General features: G+C 35.9%; 1 protein-coding gene across 7 annotated transcripts in view; it reads left to right on the top strand.

Moving 5' to 3' along the window:
• SIPA1L2 (signal induced proliferation associated 1 like 2) overlaps nucleotides 1-21325 on the top strand; it is a 93350-nt gene that overhangs the window by 56361 nt on the left and 15664 nt on the right. For 4 of the 7 annotated variants that reach the window (XM_060692359.2, XM_060692358.2, XM_034428336.3 and 1 more), the window contains 8 exons: nucleotides 1154-1428; nucleotides 7925-8182; nucleotides 9472-9555; nucleotides 10848-10945; nucleotides 12069-12172; nucleotides 13672-14057; nucleotides 16418-16642; nucleotides 20939-21056. In XM_060692359.2, coding sequence (XP_060548342.2) covers nucleotides 1154-1428; nucleotides 7925-8182; nucleotides 9472-9555; nucleotides 10848-10945; nucleotides 12069-12172; nucleotides 13672-14057; nucleotides 16418-16642; nucleotides 20939-21056 — 1548 coding nt within the window. The remainder of the gene's footprint in view (nucleotides 1-1153; nucleotides 1429-7924; nucleotides 8183-9471; nucleotides 9556-10847; nucleotides 10946-12068; nucleotides 12173-13671; nucleotides 14058-16417; nucleotides 16643-20938; nucleotides 21057-21325) is intronic. The other 3 variants (XR_009622752.2, XR_015731453.1, XR_015731454.1) reach the window with 1 other exon arrangement.

The raw sequence follows: 21325 nt of genomic DNA, 5'->3' as shown, positions 1-21325 counted from the left end.
ACACGTCTGGCACTGGTGGCGTAGTGTGTTACTGATGGTAGCCTCTGTTACGTTGGTCCCAGCTCTCTGCAGGTCATTCACTAGGTCCCCCATGTGATTCTGGGATTTTTGCTCACCGTTCTTGTGATCATTTTGACCCCATGGGGTGAGATCTTGCGTGGAGCCCCAGATCGAGGGAGATTATCAGTGGTTTTGTATGTCTTCCATTTTCTAATTATTGCTCCCATAGTTGATTTCTTCACACCAAGCTGCTTGCCTATTGCAGATTCAGTCTTCCCAGCCTGGTGCAGGTCTACAATTTTGTTTCTGGTGTCCTTCGATAGCTCTTTGGTCTTCACCATAGTGGAGTTTGGAGTGTGACTGTTTGAGGTTGTGGACAGGTGTCTTTTATACTGATAACAAGTTCAAACAGGTGCCATTAATACAGGTAATGAGTGGAGGACAGAGAAGCCTCTTAAAGAAGAAGTTACAGGTCTGTGAGTGCCAGAAATCTTGCTTGTTTGTAGGTGACCATATATTTATTTTCCAGCATAATTTGCAAATAAATTATTTCCAAATCAGACAATGTGATTGTCTGGATTTGTTTTCTCATATTGTCTCTCATAGTTGAGGTCTATCTATGATGACAATTACAGGCCTCTCTCATCTTTTTAAGTGGGAGAACTTGCACAATTGGTGGCTGACTAAATACTTTTTTGCCCCACTGTATGTGACAACCTTTGCTCATTTTACACATTACTGGAATAAGTATCATTAACTCAGGGCTGCCTGTTTTTGAGTAAATATGCCTGGGATTGAAGATCCTATTGCATCTTGAAATATCATTGATAATATTGATCATATTGAAATACAGAGTACATTTTTCTAAACATTAGGTCTTTTAAACACAAAACGTCCTGCTTCCTGAATAACTCTGCTAGAATTACACTTTTAGGAATAGTGGCTCTACCATAAATCTGAAATACTTATAGCTGTTCTGAAATATATATATATATATATATATATATATATATATATATATATATATATATATATATATATATATATATATATATATATATTTTCACATTTTATCATGAAAAATGCTACATTGTTACACACTAAGTGATATGTAGAAACGTTCTTATTCTTATCAAATCTGATGGTTCTTTAGATAGTAACCAGAGGATGTGAAACAGCAGAAATGACCTTGAGAAGAAATGGCTTGGGACAGCTTGGATTCCATGTCAACTTTGAAGGGATTGTGGCAGATGTGGAACCGTTCGGTTTTGCGTGGAAAGCAGGCCTGCGTCAGGGCAGCCGCCTCGTAGAGATCTGCAAAGTAGCTGTAGCAACACTCACTCATGAACAAATGATTGACCTATTGCGCACATCTGTGACGGTCAAGGTGGTGATTATTCAGCCTCATGAGGATGGTTCACCTAGAAGGTAAGACATTAGCGGGTGTATCTTTGAGCTTACATATGAATTTGCCCTTTATATACAGGCTTTCCTTGCTGAGATGATGACATTGGATACAGGTAGTCTTTAACTTATGACCACAATGGAGCCCAAAATTTCTGTTATTAACTGAGATACTTGTTAAGTGAGTTTTGCTCCGTTTTACAACCTTTCTTGCCTCAGTTGTTAAGTAAACCACTGCAGTTGATAAAGTTAGCAACCCAGTTGTTAGGTGAATCTGGCTTCCCCATTGACTTGGCTTGGCAAAAGGTGATCATATGACTTTGGGACACAGCCCAGCAGTGGTCATAAGTATGAGCCAATTTTCAAGCTCCTGAATTCTGATCACTTGATTCTGGTGATGCTATAAAGGTTGTAACTATGAAAAGTGGTCATAAGTCACTTTTTTTCAGTGCCGTTGTAACTTTGAACAGTCACTAAATGAACTGTTGTAAACCGGGGACTACATGTACTTTCCCTCTGTAAGAGACTGAATTAGGAATTATTTGGTTAGAATGTAGCAGTCTCCCCTTTTTAAAATCATTGTTTTAATTAGAGAATCTTTTGGAGAATAAAAAAAAGGGAAATGTATACTTTTTAAAAGAATAAAAGCAGGAAAAAGAAAATAAAGGAAAGTGAAAGTGAAAGTGAAAGTGAAGAAAAGAATAAAGAAATGAAAAAGAGAAATAGAAAAAGTAATGGCTTTCAATTTGCTTTACAGCAGTTATAAATGCATTCAAATTTTGTCTTCTGTCTCTAAAGTTACATCTGAACTCCTTTTTCCTTGTAATCTATCCTTTCTCATTGTCAACCCCAAAAATCACAAATACGTTTTTCCCATTTTCAGCAAAAAGTCCATAAATGGTTTCCAAAAGAAACCATTGGAGTGGAGTGATGGAGTGATGTCATATTTGACTCTTATGTATTCAAAAATATAAGCCATATCCACCTGGGCCATATAAAGGCCCATATTATCCAACACATATTTTTTCTTAGTTGTACACTTAGATGTCTTTGGGAATCTCACAAGCTTCTCAGACTAGAGTTCCATTATCCTCTCTCACAACCGGCCCCTGCTACCTGGGTAAGCTGCATTGGCAGCCCTTGCCCTGCATTCTCCAGAACATGATAATGGAGTGACGCTGGACCTGAATCTAAAGATTGGATGTAGCCATATAGACCCTAACTAATTATTTATCTTGGGCCATTTAGAAACCATCTAAGTTTCTAAAGGAGCCTGGTTTAGCTCAACAGACAGAAGCACTGTAATTTAACACCAGCTGTCTGCAATTAAAGTAAGATCGAATCTTGCCAGGCTCAAGGTTGACTCAGCTTTCCATCCTTTCTAAGGTAGGTAAATTGAGGACCCAGTTTGTGGGGGCAATAAGCTGACTTTGTATAAATATACAAAAGTATGAAGGCTATTGCTTAACACACTGTAAGCCGCCCTGAGTCTCCGGAGAAGGGCGGCATATAAATCAAATTAAAAAAAAAAAAAGTTAATACCCTGTTTCCCCGAAAATAAGGTCCTGTCTTATATTTTTTTGAACCCTGAAAAAAGTGCTTGGCCTTATTGGCATGCGCTCAAAAGCCCAATTGGGCTTATTATCAGGGGATGTCTTATTTTGGGGAAAACAGGGTAGTTATTACCATAACTTGTGGAAAAAGATTTCAGAGAATAGTCATCTCCTGTTGGAAGCTACTTGCTTTTGTCTGCTTGGAATCTCTTGTCATTGAATAATTCCAATTTTAATCCTATGTATGTGGGCACAAAACCTGCCTCTCCATACTCCGTGTAATTGAATTGACCCCTACCTTGTTTCCCTTGCCCTCTTTTCTGAAGTATAAAGCGACAAACATTTCTTGCATAGGAAAAGCATTCCAATTGTGAACATTTTTGTTGTTCCTCATTTGTTCAATTGTGGAAATAATACAGGGACACACACACACAAATGAAAAGCACATAAAATCAAATTAAAACCATAATATTTGAAAATACAAGAGTAAGATAAAATACCTAGCAGCTGGGGTATTAAATAACACCTTACATTGTCAAGACTAAGCAGGACAGGATTGACTTAACCACTTTCCAAAAAAACTTAGCAAGGAAGGAGCATCCTAACTTTACTCTATGGAACTGGGACTGCCACTAAGAAAGCCCTTTTTCAATTGTCAAATCCCCTGACATTCTAAGTAGCAAAAACCAGAAGCATACATTTCAAATTGGATGTACAAGATAAGCAGGTTATACTCAGAAAAGTTAGTCCCAAAGATAACAAGAACCTGAGTCATAAAGAGATTTATAGATCTTCACCAGCAATTTTAACTGTACTCAGAAGTCTGTTGAGAACCAATGCAGCACCTGCAAAACAGATGTTATTTGGCTAAAATGCTTCTTGTCTACTCCTAAATTTTGAATCGGTTGCAGTTTTTGAATAATCATCAGAGACAGCCCCAAATATAAGAATTTGTGCAAGAATAAATGTCATCAGGGCATCCTCCTCCAATTACACTTATATCTGGTGTAATGACTAAAGGTAGCAAAGATTTTCATGGCTATAGCCTCTATCTATTAGCCAGGCAGGAACTATAAATCAATCTCCCATATTATGGATCTGTTCCTTCAAAGAGATTGTGATCCTGTCAAGAGCCAGTGTTGAAACTAGATAAACAATACTGCCATCATTCTGGAAAGTTGATCACCTGCAGACTAGGTCTCTGAAGAACTTCACTGTTTCTCTTCTGCAATCTTAGAATTACAGCTACTGCAGCACCTAAACCAAGTCAAGAGGAATTCTGGCAAAATAATTCCTTTCCACAACCAGACTATAGTAATACATGCCAGATCTGCCCATTCATCTCTGTCAAAGAAAAGGACAGGTTGCAGATTGATTCAGGCCAAGGCTCTCAATGATCTGGCATCCAGGACCTTCTGGGCTGGAAGTGGTGCTCTTTAAATTGACAATACATGACATCATGATGCAAATCCCTATTTCAATTCTAGAATTGGATACTAGTAAATAAGTTGCAGGTTTTGTTTTATCAGATTTTTCAGTGGACTGTCATGGCCTTTCACAGATATATTCAGCCCCTGAACAGTCAAAATTAATTTGCATTGCAATCAGTAAAGAGCTTCATAATGTTCCCATCAGATTCTGTTCTTTTTTTTCCCCTTTTCTTGGGAATGCCTTCTGGGTATGCTCATTGGATGCCCATCTTATCAATAGAGGATTTATCATTTTTCTGTTGCTGGGAGAATGATATGTTTGAAATCTGAAAGCAGTGAATAATGACTTTAGCCAATTAGTTCCCCCTTACAGTTAAGGATTGTATTTCTTTGAATCCAAGATCTGAGGAGTTATGATACATGCACTGATAAACATATTTTTCCTGGTGTTGTTTTGTTTAAATATCAGAAGCCAATAGTCGGAGATGAGGAGGAGGCAAAGGATATTAGAGGGAGGTTGCAAATGCCGTTTGATTTTGCTTGTGCTCTTTATTTCTGGTTAAGAAGGCTGTAGTCTTATGCTCTCTTGTCTGGGAATAAGCCTAATTAGACTAAGTTGGACTTGGATCTGATTAGGGACATAGAGGATTGCATATAGGAATTTATCAAACATGCAACAAAAATAGAATGTGGATTAAAAGAGGAGAGAGGAACTGTTCCTATTTTAATTACATGGTGAGTTTATAGATTAATTATCTGTAAAGAGTCTCTAATCATGCATAGGATTACCTGGAAATAAGGTCACCTCAATGTGAACATGGAGAAGGGAAGAATTAGTGTGTCTGTCAAAAAAATCTGTATCAACCATAATATAGACCAGTATGATAGATATGGCTCATAGTCTTCAATGAAGAGATCTTCATCCATCAGTGGATTGATTTGGGATAGTAGTAGTAGTAGTAGTAGTAGTAGTAGTAGTAGTAGTAGTAGTAGTAATAATAATAGTCCATCGTCCTAGAATTTTATAAGATACACAGCTTCCTGCAATAACACCAGCGGAACTGCAAAAAACTGCACTACTTGGAACATTGTACATCTTAAGAAGGTACTTGGTTGATACCTAGGATGCTGGCAGCAACCCGTATCAACCATTAGCACCAGTCCATGGTATTTGTGATGCATTTTTGAATGTTCAGTTGATTGAGTTTCATGTTTAATGAATAAAGTAAATGATAATAGTCTATGGTCCATTTTTGGCCAAATAGTGGAAGAGCAAAAGATCAGCTTCTAATTGTCAAGATGATATTGGAAAACTGCAAGAGAACAAAGACCAACTTGAACATAGGTTGGATTGATTACAAGAAGGTATTTGTCTCCATGCCACATAATTGGATAATCAAATGCCTAGAATTAACAGGAGTAGTAGAAACATCAGAAGCTTTGTGCAAAGAACAATGGCACAGTGAAAGATACAGATGCTAATGATAGAAAGAGGTTAATCTAGAGAGGAATCTTTCAAGGAGATTCACTTTCACCATCACTGTTTGTCATTGCATTGATTCCTCTATTAACAATGCTGAACAAGTCAGGCCATATCTGTCAAACATCAAAAACATATGCCAAGCTATCCCATGTCCTTTATATGGACAGCTAAAGCAGTATGTCAAAACATCATCAGCAGAATTGTTGCTCAATACTGATTATAGATACTGCCAACATATTGCAGTAGAGTTTGGACTGGACATATATGGTACCCTCACCATTAACAAGGGAAAAATACTGATAACTGATGGTCTCAAGATTTTGTATATAAAGAACATCAGGACACTAGATGAAGATGATCACGATAAATACATATGTAGCCTTCAAGCTGACAGCCTCAAGCACTCTGAAGTCAAGAAGTAGAAGTGAATACATCATGAGCGTGCAGAAGATCTTAAAGTTCAAACTCAGTGGAGGAAATACCATCAAGACAATTAAGACCTGGGCAATTCCAGCCATTAGATACACAGCTGAAATAGTGGACTGGACTCAAGTTGAACTAAAAGACCTGGATAGAAAGATTATTTACTTTTTCATTCATGAAAAGATCATGAATCATGATCTTCGTCCATGCAGGGATGTTAACACACTACTAAACCAAAGAAAATAGGTAGGCATGGAATGTTGCAAATACACTAGACAATAGAAGAAAAAAAAGGGCATTGAAAGAATATCTGAAGGATAGTGAAGAAGGAACTGAAAGCTAGTATACCATGAAGATTTACTGAATACTGAAGATATTAAACTTCCCTACAAGAAAAGAAGAAATAGAAAAAGACATCAAAAGGCAAAGTATTGCATGACTGGTACATTAAAAAACAGGCAAAGCAGACAACAACAACATTTGGCAATAACTAGGAGCAGGAAAACTGAAGAAAGAGACATGGGCTAATTCTGGCTACATAAGACCAAGCCTTAAGAACAAGTACATATAAAACCAGAATTGAGAAAACAGCAACGATAGTAAATGCTGTCTCTGCAAAGAAGCTGATAAAACAGTGGATCACCTAATTAGCTGCTGCAAGTAGATTGCACAGGCTGACTACAAAGGACATCATGACAAAGTAGCAACAATTGTGCATTGGACGATCTACAAGAAATACCATTTTTCTTCAAGAAGAACTAGTAGAAGGACAAAACAGGCAAAGTAATAAAAAAGGAAGAAGCTAAAATGCACTGGGACCTTAGAATTCAAATAGACAAGCATCTATCACATAAGCCCCCCCAGATGTAACAACTGTCGATTAGAAAAACAAGGAAGTCTGGATAGTAGACATGGCAATACTGGGAGACAATAGAAGAAAAAGAATTGGAGAAAATCACAAAATGCAAAAACCTACAAATAGAAATAGAATGATTAGGGCAAAATAAAGCAAATAGTAATAGGCACTTGGAGGTAATCTGAAAACTATTGGAGCACTACTTGAACACTATCGGCAATGACAAAATCACACAGTCAATTTCAAAGAACAGCTTTACTTGGAACAGCACACATCCTGAGACATTGAGACAGTATCTTTAATACTATCAAACAACTTCTGCCTATCCCAGATCCTTGGAAAGAGCTCGATTGTGGATAAAAATGCCAAATCCAGTCTAAATATTTGCACTGACTGTGCAACCAACCATAATAATTATATTAGTACAGACATACAAGGGTACACATATTTGCTACAACTTAGTTTTCAACAAGTTAAAATACTATAATAAGTTCCACAGTTTATGTCATCTTGTCTTTCAACCGTCCAAGTTTTGAAATACCACAGTTTATAAAACTTGACTATACTTTTTATTTAGCAGACAGTTATCGTAATTATCCACCAAACATGCACCTTATATTTCATGCAGTTAGGAATTCACTGCTCTTCACTTTGCAATCTACTTGTATGAATATGCCGGTGCTAACAAATTAAACTTACCTAGTATGAAATGGGACATCATTGTTATGGTAGAAAATACCTTTGTGATTCATTACGATGTTCATCTCTGCCGTAGGGGATGCTCAGAACTCTGTCGAATTCCCATGGTGGAGTACAAACTTGACAGCGAAGGCACCCCATGTGAGTATAAAACTCCTTTCAGGAGGAATACTACTTGGCATAGGGTGCCAACCTCTGCTGGGCAGCCTCTCTCTCGTGCCTCTCCAATCTTAGGAACAACTGACAGACTGCATTGCCAGCAGCTTCTTCATCAGGCACAAACTGCTATTCCTCGCAGCACCTCTTTTGACAGAAAGCTTCCAGATGGCGCAAGGTAATATACGCTGTTCCAGCTTATATTTTATAAATGCTGTATCAAGTGAGCCTGGGCTCTATGGGCTGTATTATTTTTTTTTCTGGAAGCAAACATTAGTCAAGCTGGTAATATTGATACTAAAAGGAAGATGCAATTTTAATGCATATCTCTGCCTGGAATATAAAAACTAACAAGCTTCTTTTGACACCCTCAGATGACTAACCAATAGAATGGAATAGGTCTTCTTGAGAAATAAAAACGAGGAATAAATATTTGACAGTAAATAAATTTGATTCTAAATTGGGCAATTTTGGGTTTCAGGGTTTAGTGAGAATGTCTAGAGTACAGATTTCCTGATGTTTTTCCGGCAACTGTGGTTGCCATTATTTACAGAGTGGTCTGCTAAGCATTTTCTCAATGGAAAGCATATTAGTATTTAATATGAAAATATTCAGGGTACATGGGAGACTGAATATGATTTTCCTTGCTCAAGACTCATAAAGAGTTACTGTAATGCCATCTGAAAATATATTATTATAGAGCAGAAAGGGAGTTAAGTGTACTATTGAGTCCAATACATTGTTCCATGAAGGATATTTTTTGGGGAAGAGCACAACGTTGAAGTAATTTTATTACTTTAATAAATTACTAATACATTTTATTATATTTATAATTCATTATATAAGATGTCATTAATTGTGAAATAGTTTGATTATTAACAAACACTGATGTGACGAGAGCATGCAGAATGTGTACTGTTTTGAAATTTCAGTTGTTTTCATTGGAACATGAGTCCTTTGGAAAATAAATCAGTCACTGGAAGTCATAAATGAATAAATAAGTCATAAATCAGTCACTGGGACATAAATCAGGCTGAGTGCCTGATTATTATAATTGTTTATGTAGTGGTACCTAGGTACTTGCCTGCTTTGAAGTTCATCAAATTTGTTACTTGATGCATTTTGACCCAACATTTTTGTCCCAGAACTTGTTGTTTGTTTGCTACTCGACTCAAACTTGTCGCTGCCAGTTGCCTCTTAATTAATATATTATTCCTTATGGGGAAAGATAGTTTGGTATTCGCTGTTTTCGGTACTTATCACACATCCTGGAACTAATTAACTATGAGTACCAAGATCTCACTGTACAGTCAAACTAATTACATAGTTTAAGTTTTAAAACTATTGTATATGAATACTTCATATGCTTAAATATAAAATTTGTTCATGAGAAATTTTGTTAAACTAATAGGATGCCTACTGGATCACTACATATCTCGCCACATCTTAAATTACTCATTATTTCAGAAGTTCTCCAAGCAACCAATCATCCTCCAGTGATCCAGGACCAAGCGGGAGTAGTCAGTGGAGGCATCAAGTAGGATATGATGGGTACTTGTTATTTTTTATATCTTGATTGTGAAAAATATATATGTAAAACATTCTTACTGCTTGTAGCCTTTATGAAGGTTTTTAAATAATTTTATAAAGGTTATCAAAAGATGAAATACAAATGAAAATGAAAAGAGGGGGAAAAGAGGGAAGGGAAACGGGAAAGAAAGAGGTGTAGAGTAAAGGGGAAATAAAAAAGAAAAGTATTGACTTCTGATTCTTTTTAACACAGTAGGATAAAATAATACCCTTACTGCCTCAACTTTTTACTTTTACATTCTTAAGATGCACTAGCCATATATATTAGAGCAGTTAATTTAGCCATCTCTGCTAGTTCCATCAGTTTTTCCAGCCATTCATCCATTGTGGGAGCCTCTAGGAAAGTTTTTGTTGAATGAGATAACATCCTTGCAGAAATAAATTAGCAGCTTCAATTTTCACTTTTCTCAATCTCTGAAAATTCAGAATTAATTCCCACTTGCCTCTGCCATACTATCTCAGAAAAAGCAGTTGCCTTTTTAGATATACTATATTTGTGCCCCTGTGTGCTGCAAAGCACCTTCGAATGCAAGCCACTACAAAGCATTGCTACTTAGTTAAAAGGAGGAGAGCCGTACTAATCCAGTATAAATGAAAATGCAGATGTCTGCTGTGTTTAATAGAGATTAGAGAAGAAGAGCCGCGGTGGTGCAGTGGTTAGAATGCAGTATTGCAGGCTAACTCTGCTCACATTGCCAGGAGTTCAATCCTGACCGGTTCAAGGTTGACTCGGCCTTCCATCTTTCCGAGGTCGATAAAATGAAGAGCCAGATTGTTGGGGGCAATATGCTGACTCTGTAAAATGCTTAGAGAGGGCTGTAAAGCACTGTGAAACGGTATATAAGTCTTAAGTGCTGTTGCTATTGCTAAAGGAGAATATTTATAGTTTGGGGTTGAAATGAGGAGTCCTTGGTGCTTTCTGAGCATGGTTGTTTTCTTGCAGACGTTTCATTATTCTAACTAGGTAACATTATCAGTGCTAGTGCATCACTAGTACTATTGTATTATGATATGAATATCTCACATATAATGATATGAATATCAGTTCTATTCATATCATTATTAAATGAATAATCCTTCAAATTCAGCAAAAACTGTATTCAGCACCAATAAATCTTTTTTTTTTGTTCAGTCAAAATAATATGAAAATAATATTTAAAGTGCTATGTCATGGGAGCAATAAGTGGTTCATATGGAATGAGTAGTTTTCATAGTGAATTAGAAAACCCACCGCTTTCTTTTTCCACTTAAAGATGCCAGTCCCCTTTACTCCATGACCATCAAGGTCTCCTGGAGAGCGAAGAAGGCAGAGAACATGAAGAATCTTTGGAAGGGTCCAGGCATCCCAACGGTAGTCAAAATTCTTTTACAGTCAAATGACTTCTTTGCTGAATTGTTCATTTCTGTGAGCTTATGAAGACAAGGCAGGCTATCAGTATTAATAAAACAAACACAGCTGTGTGTCATCATCAGTATTCTGATGGTGACAAATTCCAAACTTTTGTAACTCCCCTATTGGTATTTTTATATAAATCTGTGTATTTCAAAGTATACTTACTGAAGTTTTGGGGAATAACAGATGAAAATATAGACGCCCCCTTATATATTTGATGGAACCCTAGGTAAATTGAGTAAATTTACATTCATCAAAAATCAGTCCCAAAATTGGGTGAAACTTGGAAGGTTTAAAGTGATAGCATGACTCAGCACAACTAAATTTACAAAATGTGGGGTGATCTATAATTTCTACATAATATTTTGAAACATATTATTTACATGTTCATATAATCTTTCTCGTTAAGTTTTATAAACTTTCCTATTTTGTCTTGTGGATACCTACTATTTATTTATATTATCTAGCATAAATAATGGAATCAACTATACATATATCTCAATACATTTTGTTTGAGGATAGCTTTTTCCTCCTAGACAACATGCAATGCCTTTTTTTTCAAAAAAAATATATCTGGGATTAAATTTAGGGTTACTTTCTCTTTAAAATTCTGGATGACAAAATTCAGAATTCTAGTGATAGCAAGGAGATACTAAAAACTTTTTAACTCTTTCTTGCTATCAAGTGGCCATGCAGAATTTTGGATCTGTAACTGATAGCCCTGTTTAGAGCAATAGTCTTTCATTTTCCACTTGCTTTTTCCTGATCACCTCCACGCTCTCTTGATGCTGAGGAGCAGCATAAGGGTGTCAATATTGATTTTGGGGTTTTGCTCCATTCCATAATTTATTAGGATGATGTTGCCAATGTGTATGTGATAACTGTTTCTTCTTATCCAGAACTGTCATAGCTAATAAATCATGTATCTCTCAGTTTGATAAGGGCAAGATATGATTCCAAAAACTTCAAGGAGCATCCTTGTTTTAAAGTAAACCATGTAATGTTAAGATAGTAGTTTTTTTTCCCCTTGTACCTTATGCTTATGTTATTGGATATTAAAATAAATAATTAATTATGGCAGAAACGAAGTGGCATGCACCATCAACCAAGGTTTTGAGTTCCTATAAAGACCGGGCACTACAGAAAGAAAACAATGGGAAGGATTCACCAAATAAATTTTCTCATGTAAGTTTTTTTTAACTTGGGAATTCTCAAATAGGAATCTTTTTTACATGTGTCTGAACAAAACCTGTGTTGCAAAAGTCTGAAGAAACATGAAAATGCTTGCAGATTTTGAGCTTACTCCTTTGATGGAAGGATGATGTTTCATCATAATCTTCCAATACAAAATCATGAAATAGGAAATATAAAGAGCAAATTGTAAAAAAAAAATAGTTCAATGAGCTGTTATGTTAATTTATACATTTCTATATTCTACAACTTATTTTGGCATGAATTATTTTAATGAAATAACTCTGAGAAATGAATTTGAGTATAGAGAACATCACCCAGTAGTATCTACCAGGTTTGAATATGAAATAAAAGGAAGTCTCTTCTAATAAAAAATAGTAAGCCTCTTTGATGCAAAAATAGCTGTAAGTAATCTTTCTGGCAGTGACCTCAAACAAGCACATGATAAGGAACACATCCTTGTTTCTAGGCCACCAAATAGTTTAAACACTAAGTAAAGTAAGCATCGCTCTCCATTCTGAGCAGAACTTTAAACTGCATATTCAGAAATATACACTTTGTTATTTTTGATGGGCATTCTTATATTGCCATACCTTGGAATAAATAAAATAAATGTTTATTTTCGATTATGACTATATATGATTTTATTAATTTTATATTTTATTTTATTAAGCAACATTAAACATAGATTTGTGCACCTAAATAGAACTTGTCTCTTATGTATAGTATATTCCTGTAAAATTTTAGTAGTAATGGCAATGGGCAAATTACAATGAAAAATATTTTCAAATGAATTTAATAATCTTGCAGACATGGCAGAAGGGAAGGGGAACTTTGCATTGGCAGAGGTTACCTGCTTAATGTTGGATTTAGGCCACGGAGAGAAAAACAGTTACTATAGTTACAGTTAATGTTTAGTTAATAGCTTCAGATTGGGGAATTTGTAGCCCGCCAGATGTCATTGAACTGCTCCTGGCATTCCTGACTCTTGGCCATGCCAGCTGGCTCCAAATTAGGGTAAAACTCCTAACTCGGTGTCATCTGGAAGAGCCTAGCTTTCCCATAACAGTAAAAGTAATTGGAAGATGCAGCACCCCTTCTTGAATTCTGAGCTTATCATTTCAAATTCTGAACATAATTCACTTTGTACGATAAAAGGAGAATATTTGGAGCTCAGGGTTGAAATGAGGGGTCCTTGGTGCTCTCTCTCTCTCTCTCTTTGGCTGTTTGCTTGCAGATGTTTCATTACTCAAACTAGGTAATAACATCAGTGCTCAAAGAGGACCAAGAGTCCCTTACTTTGTACAATTTTATAGAATCTTATAGATGGTTTTTGAACATGAGTTAATTGAAATACTAATAAGGCAAATGTGGTACATGGGGGGTGGATGGGTGTTGCTTCAAATTTATTTGGCATTTCGAACTAGTAATGTGTTTCTCATTTCACTGATCAAACTGCAGATAATGGAAATAAAACTATATTTCTCTTTAAGATTGGAGACAAAAACTGTTCCAGCCATTCTAGCAGTAATACTCTATCCAGCAACACATCAAGCAACAGTGATGATAAGCACTTTGGCTCTGAAGATCTAATGGACTCTGACTTGCTTGGATTAACATATATTAAGGGAGCTTCTACTGACAGTGGAATTGATACTGCTCCTTGTATGCCAGCTCCAATGTTGGCTCCATTGCACATTTCTGGAAGTCGGTCAGGGCTTCATGGACGGACAGATCAATGGGCTGAATCATCCGAAACTCCAGGAGCAGATGATGACATGAAAGTGTATGCTGTCCACAGTTATGCTTCAGCCATTTCTAGCAGTCACATAGGTGATGGCAGCATGGGAGATCTCAGTGAATTATCTTCACATTCTAGGTGAGTTTTTCCACCCGCTTGTTTTTCAGGTAACTAAACCTAAAATCCTGAGTAAAGTGTAAATTTGCTTTTATTTATTTTATACTTTAGTGGGAGTGTTTTAACCTTATATTGTCAGTGTTACATATCAGAAATTAAGAAATTTATTCTGGTAAATCATGAGTGTCTGAATTCGTTTTGTATGGTGATACCAATCTGTCCAAAATTTTACATATTTTTACATTTAATAAAGCTAAATATGTCCCATATACCAAAGCGTTGGGTAAGATTTGGCTTGAGTTACTGTTACTAGGGTGCCTTACAATATATCAAACCTGTCTTTGTTGAGCAATGTAATTTAGATAACACATTCTGTTCAGATATTATAAATTGAGTTCAGCTTTTTCCCCCCCAGTATCTTCATTGCATTGGTGGGATTCTCCCTCTGTCATGGGAATCTTCCTGTCTAGTCGTAGGAGACAAGTTTTGCATAAAACGCATTCTAGACACTGATTAATGAAGAGTTATGCCTTATGGCAAGGATTAAATTGGATATCATTCTGTCTCCTATAGCCTATTATGAAATCAATTTATGATTACACTGCATCTTTTTACCTGCAGAAGTCTTTGAATATTCCATGGAAGGGTTGCTATTTTGTATCAATAATTACTTTTTCATGGCATTAATGTGAAAACGTTTAATTTAGATTTAAAGATATGATTAAAGTACTTCTGCATAATTTTATGATCTCAAGTCATTGATCATAAATGTGATGTGATTTCCTTTATCCCCAGTCACATATGCACAATTTGTGTAAGTCATGAACTAAAAAAAACAGGTTCATGTTTTTTGTTTTTTTTGTAACCTCAGTCAGTAAATGAATAGTTGTAAGTTAACTACCTGTAGTAACTAGAGAGAAGACATTCTCAGACACAGTATTCTCTGTCTATAATATTTTCCCAGGAATACTCATATGATACAAACATTGAGATTTTTCTAGTGCTAGAAAAATACTTAACTAGTCTTGTATTGTTTTATTTCTGTAAGGTCAGTACCAACTTTTGAAGTTTTTTTCTGTGTTTCAATTTTTACTATTTTTAATTATTTTTATTTTTATTTTTATTTTTGAGAGAGATATGTTTCTAGCCCAATAGATAACTAAAATAAGATTAGTAGTATTCTTATACTACTGCTTACTGAAAACAAAGCAACAAGCAAAGACTGTGGGGAGTCTTTATCCCCCACAGAGAGGGCTCACAATCTGGGCGTCCTCCTGGACGCACGGCTGTCTTTAGAAGAACATATGACGGCTGTGGCCAGGGGGGCTTTTTTTCAGGTTCGCCTGATCCGCCAGTTGCGGCCCTTTCTGGACCACAACGCCTTGCACACAATCACTCATACCCTTGTCACCTCCCGACTGGACTACTGCAATGCTCTCTACATGGGGCTCCCCTTGAAAAGCACCTGGAGGCTCCAACTGGTCCAGAATGCGGCCGCGCGGGTGGTTATGGGCGCAACTCATTGTGCCCACGTGACACCCCTCCTGCGCGAGTTGCACTGGCTCCCAGTGGTCTTCCGGGTGCGATTCAAGGTGTTGGTTACCACCTTTAGAGCGCTCCATGACATTGGACCTGGATACCTTCGAGACCGTCTTCTGCCACCAGTATCCTCCCACCGGCCAGCTCGCTCCCACAGAGAGGGTCTCCTCAGGGTGCCATCGGCCAAATTATGTCAGCTGGCGACACCCAGGGGGAGGGCCTTCTCTGTGGGAGCCCCTGCCCTTTGGAATGAACTGCCCCCAGAAATTCGTAAAATCTCTGATCTCCGTATATTTCGCTGTGCCCTCAAAACCTTGTTGTTCCGCCAGGCTGGGCTATCAATGTAAAGATTTTAATTGGTTTTAAATGGGATTTTAAATTTGGGGTTTTATAAATTGGGCCTATCATTTAATAATTTTAATTATTTTTAAATTTTGTCTGTCTTTGTGTTTTTAATTAGGCTGTACACCACCCTGAGTCCTTCGGGAGAAGGGCGGTATAGAAATAAAATAAAATAAAATAAAATAAAATAAAAGAATAGAATAGAATAGAATAGAATAGAATAGAATAGAATAGAATAGAATAGAATAGAATAGAATAGAATAGAATAGAATAGAATTCAACTTTGGTTGGATATGAACTCTGCATTACAGAAATAAATTACATGACATATTGTTGACTTTTAAAGACTTTATGGAGGATGGGTGTATGGATTTTGTGTGTGTGTGTGCGCTTTTAATATGCTTTTAAGATAAATAACAGCCAACCTTTTTCCTGTTTCACATTTCCTCCAGTAGTACTACATTAAATATTTTATTGTGTGCATTTCCCCCTTTTTCTAGCGGGTCACATCATTCTGGAAGTCCTTCAACACATGGTCCTAAAAGCGCTGGATCATTAGATACCTCCAAAGTATATATAGTCTCACAAAATTGTGCTCAACCAATCTCTGGATCCATGGCAAAATGTTACCCTCGACAAGGAGCAATGAATAAATATGTTATTGGCTGGAAAAAATCAGAAGGTAGCCCCACGCCTGAGGAATCTGAAATTTCTGAATGCCAAGAGTAAGAATCTCTTTATTCATATGTGGGAGAGAGAAGTTGGAATTTGAGGAGGGAGGAGGTCATGGAAGAGAAAAAGAAAAAAAAAAAAAAAAGGCAAATTACATAATGATGGTTCCCTAAGAATTAAAAGTAGATAACGGTTCTGTACAAGTAGAGCCTCTGGCTTCTCCTTTTAGGTACTTTCAGACAAGGTTTCTATTGAGCAATTTGTCTGGTTTATTCAGCAATTTAAGGGAATCTTAAATTTATAATCTGTTACTCCATATTCGTCCTGTTCATTACATGTATACATACAAACACACATATGCACATATGCACACTGAAGAAAACCTGTGCAACAATATGTTGACAAAACAAATGCCGTGCTGAAAACAATTCATCTGACAGTACTCATATTTCATGGTCTTTAAAGCTGAATTAGCATTCAGCTTGTATCTGCTTTACTAGAACTTTGATACATTAACAACTCCATTAATCGTGTCTTCTCCTTCTGTGTGAAATCTTTTGAAAAATGTCTCTCTCAACAATATTTTCTCAGAGCTTACCATGCCCAGCTTCTTCAAGCTCTGGTTATAAGCCTTAGTCACTGATCCTCTGATCTTCTTGCTTGATCTTTTCTGAATTTATTATAATTTCTCTGGATTCTTCTTAAAAGTGTGCTGTTCAGAACCAGACACTTTAAGCATTTGTGATGGGCATTCATTATTTGGTAATATTACTCCTGCTGAAGCAATCTTGAATTGGGTTTATTTTTTTTTACAGTGGCATCACACTGCTGACTCCTAATGTTTTCAGTTAATTACTCTTCCAAGTTCAAATCAATAAGACAAAATAATTGAAGAATAGAGGATCCAGAACTGATCCTTGTGGCAGCCCACTTGATGTTTCTTTCAAATGAAATGTAGACCTTTGAAATACTTCAAATTTGAAGTATTTTTTAACAGTGTTTTTATTATCTTCAAGCTTCAATCCTGCCTCTTTTTCCGCTTCATAGAAAACATTTTTGTTGCTCTATATCAAAATAGGTGCTGATTAGCTCTGTCTTTTGTTTCTTGTGCTCTTTACTGAGTGAAGGTAAAAGTATGTTGGCTTGTAAAATAATGTTCAGATTAGAGTCCTAACGTGCATAAAATGATGTGATCATACTTGGATTAGAACGGCTTTGGTTACCTGTGGAATGAAACTGCAAATAGTATTGTCCTTTTAGTTTTCAAAATACAAAGTTTACTAATGGACTTTCTGTGTAATTTGTTTCACATTCTGTTTGGCAGAATTCTGATCAAAAGTATAAGTATCAAGAGATAACAGTGATTAATATTTAGAAAATATATACCTTTACAGGTAGGGGATGTATAGACTGTAGTTTTCCTGTTTGGCAGGTTATTGAGAAATGTATTAATGTGATACATATACAGATACATTTATTGATATATATATATATGATTAAGTGGATAGTTCTAAATTATAGAACATTGTATACAAATACAGTGTTTAATGTTACTTGCTGAATGGGATGAGTGATAAGTAATTAAAAAAATATGTGCGAGAAAAAATAGAATCTTTAGCAGATGCTTCATATCAGTAGGAGTATAGTCACAAATGTTTGTTATCTCCTTGGTTTTTTAAAATTTCCATATGGTTAAACATATAAAAATGCTTGTGGTGATGTTAGAGGTGTAATGGTTGGGAATATGAATGTTTCTGTATTTTTGGTATGCAGAGGATAATGGTGTTCCTGGCTGAGAACCTGAATTATTTGCAGGGAATTTTAGATTAACTGTATGAAAGAAGGAATATGGAGCTGAAAATGAATCTATTGAAGTTAATGGGAATTGCTTTTGCTGGGAAAGATGGGATAAAAATGACAAGTTAGGGATACATGGGAAACAATTAGATTAAGTAGATTAATACTTTGGTTTACTGCAAGATAAGGAAATGATGATGTACAAGTGCTAATAAAAATGTAGTGAGTAATATCCTACTATTAGTAATGGTTTACTCAAACTTGTCAAGACTGAATGAATGAATGACCAAAGAAAATCAAAAGTGCTGTTATTAAAGTCACTTCATATCTTCATATCTTTTTGAAAGATTCATGTCTTCCTGAAAGATCTGCAAGATCTTGCTTTTGGAACATATCGCCACATCTTGGCTGTGGGGACAGGATTAGATACCTTCATCAATCAGACTTTTTATTTGATCTTCTACTTATTTTAAGCCAAATGCTCTTCGCAAAATTGCCCGCTCATTCATTTGGATTTCTGAGTCGGAATGGATGTTCTTAATCCAGGTGCAGCTCTTCTACCTTCTCTTCTGTTCCTTTTGAACACATTATATCCTTTAGCTGTAGTCATAAACCCCAGGACTCCACTGTGCCTTATTAAACAAATATTTGCCATTAGAGTTTAGGCATCTTGCTTATTTCCTCTACTCTGAACAAGATCGCGTAGACAATGAAAGGCAGAGAATTTATGAGCTTTTGCTTTTTCAGATTTGTCTTCCAGGGATTTCAGAGACCTATTTCACAAACACTCTCACTTTCTACAGTGCAAAACTCTTTGTCTGAGATCCTTTTATTTTCCTTCATTCTTAGCCCCCAACCCCCAATGCAAGATGCAAACTGTCTTGTTCTAACAGTCCATGATACAAGAAACCTAATTGCTTCTATTGATATTTGCATACCCCATTTTTAGCACGTGGTACTCTTCTTGGACAAGCTCATTATAATCATGATCACTATACAGAGCAAACAAAGGAGAGAGCAATAAAAACACAATAATTTCCAGCTTGCTTTTATTTTACTAAACCTTAGTCTTGTACAATTAGGAAATTTATTTATTTATTTAACCAATTTATGTAGTCATGCATAGGTGACCTCCAGGTAGCTTAGAAAATTTTAAAAATCTACCATATAATAAAAACCAATTTAAAAAATCCCTATTTCACATACACACACACACATGGCAACAATAACGCAATCAAATCAGCCACTTGATCAGTTCTATCTCCATTTGAGGTCCCCAGGCCCACCCACTAAAAAAAATACAACGTTTTTAGGGTCTTTTGGAAAAGCAACATGAGGCCAACCCTACAGGGAGATATGGTTAAATATCATGTCTATGGAGATTCTCAGTCATCCAGGTCATGGTTGTCCCAAAGGTGCTTTTTCAAGCGGCAACTGGACTTTCTGGTTTTTCTTTTAAGACATTTCGCTTCTCATCCAAGAAGCTTCTTTAGCTCTGAAGAAGCTTCTTGGATGAGAAGTGAAACGTCTTCAAAGAAAAACTAGGAAGTCCAGTTGCCGCTTGAAAAAGCACCTTTGGGTTAGATATCATGTTTAGATGTATGTTTCTAATTGTAGAAGTCTGTTTACTTCTCAAGTATGTAGTCGCTGATTTTGTTGGAATTGATAGCTATTGGTCTTATATATTTATGATTGAAATATTTGGGAATTTTCAGTCTGCATTATTTTAATATGTGACTTAACCGGATCTTTATGAAAATCAGATACTTTGTGTAATTGTTACACCAAACAGTTTTGTCAGATTTCTGGTATTAATAAAACCATGTCTTTGTATTTGAACCAATTATAATTTCACACATTATCCCTGGAACTTAACTAATAATGTAAATAACATTCTTGGGGGATAAGTGAGCTTTGTTCTTTATTCTGATCTTGGATTTTAATTAAAATGTATTTGAGAATATATTGAAAAGAATAAAGCGCTTTTTATCTTTTAGGTGTTCTCTGAAATGTCAGATGGAACCCTAGAGCTAAATTCAATTGGCAATGGCTTCCATTAACACAAAAAGGGGGAAGAATTACCTCTGTGTTCTTTAATACTAATCTGCCCCCCAAATGTTCTTTTGGGTGTTGGGAACACTTTGGTGCCAAGGGCGAGAAGAAGCAAGTATCATTTGTCAGCAGATATCTACTTGCAAGATACAATTTTATGCCCCAGTATTTTAAGGGATTATTTCTTCATTGAACATTTCAAGATTGGAAATATTTCTTCAGATAATTGTTCTTTAATATATATTTTGATCATGATTGTTTGTTATTAATTTTAGTTTTCTGTGTTTAGTTTAAATGTTGTACAAATTAAAATGTGTAGATGTACTAGGACTAGAATAGAATTAAGCACACACACACACACACATATTATGTATGGGTATGTATGTGTGTGACATGAAGAGGAATAATTATAAAGATATTTAGATAGGAACACATTATTAGTTAACTAAAAAAACTTGTCTCTGTTGGATGTATAATTATGTTGATGGCCTTTCTTCAAGTCAGCTTCAAGCTTCTGTCAGGAGTATAGTTTCTGAAGGCCAGCAAGCTCTATCAAAAGAAGAATTTCTGAAGTTGATGATGCAGAATAACATCTCTGCAGAGGATGGAAGAAGAAAGGTTAGCTATTTTTAAATATATATTTATTTATTTATTTATTTATATATATTTACTTCTTAGAGGCTATTATACCCCAAATCCACTGACATTGCTAAGGGTTTAAAAACATTAGCAATGAGAAAGGAAGAGAAAATAATTGTGAGAAGTAGGATTGTACAATGCATTTAGAAGAAATATTTTGCAAAACCTAGTGTATAAATGGGGGAATCCCTTCTCAAAGCATTCAGGCTCTGCATTTTCCAGAAAGCTTGTTCGTAACTGCTTTTAAG

This window comes from Pantherophis guttatus, chromosome 1 (assembly GCF_059756535.1).
Source record: "Pantherophis guttatus breed Tessera chromosome 1, ASM5975653v1, whole genome shotgun sequence".
NCBI lineage: Eukaryota > Metazoa > Chordata > Lepidosauria > Squamata > Colubridae > Pantherophis > Pantherophis guttatus.
Note: the sequence above shows the minus strand (reverse complement) of the source record. Positions and strands in the feature narration are given on the sequence as shown.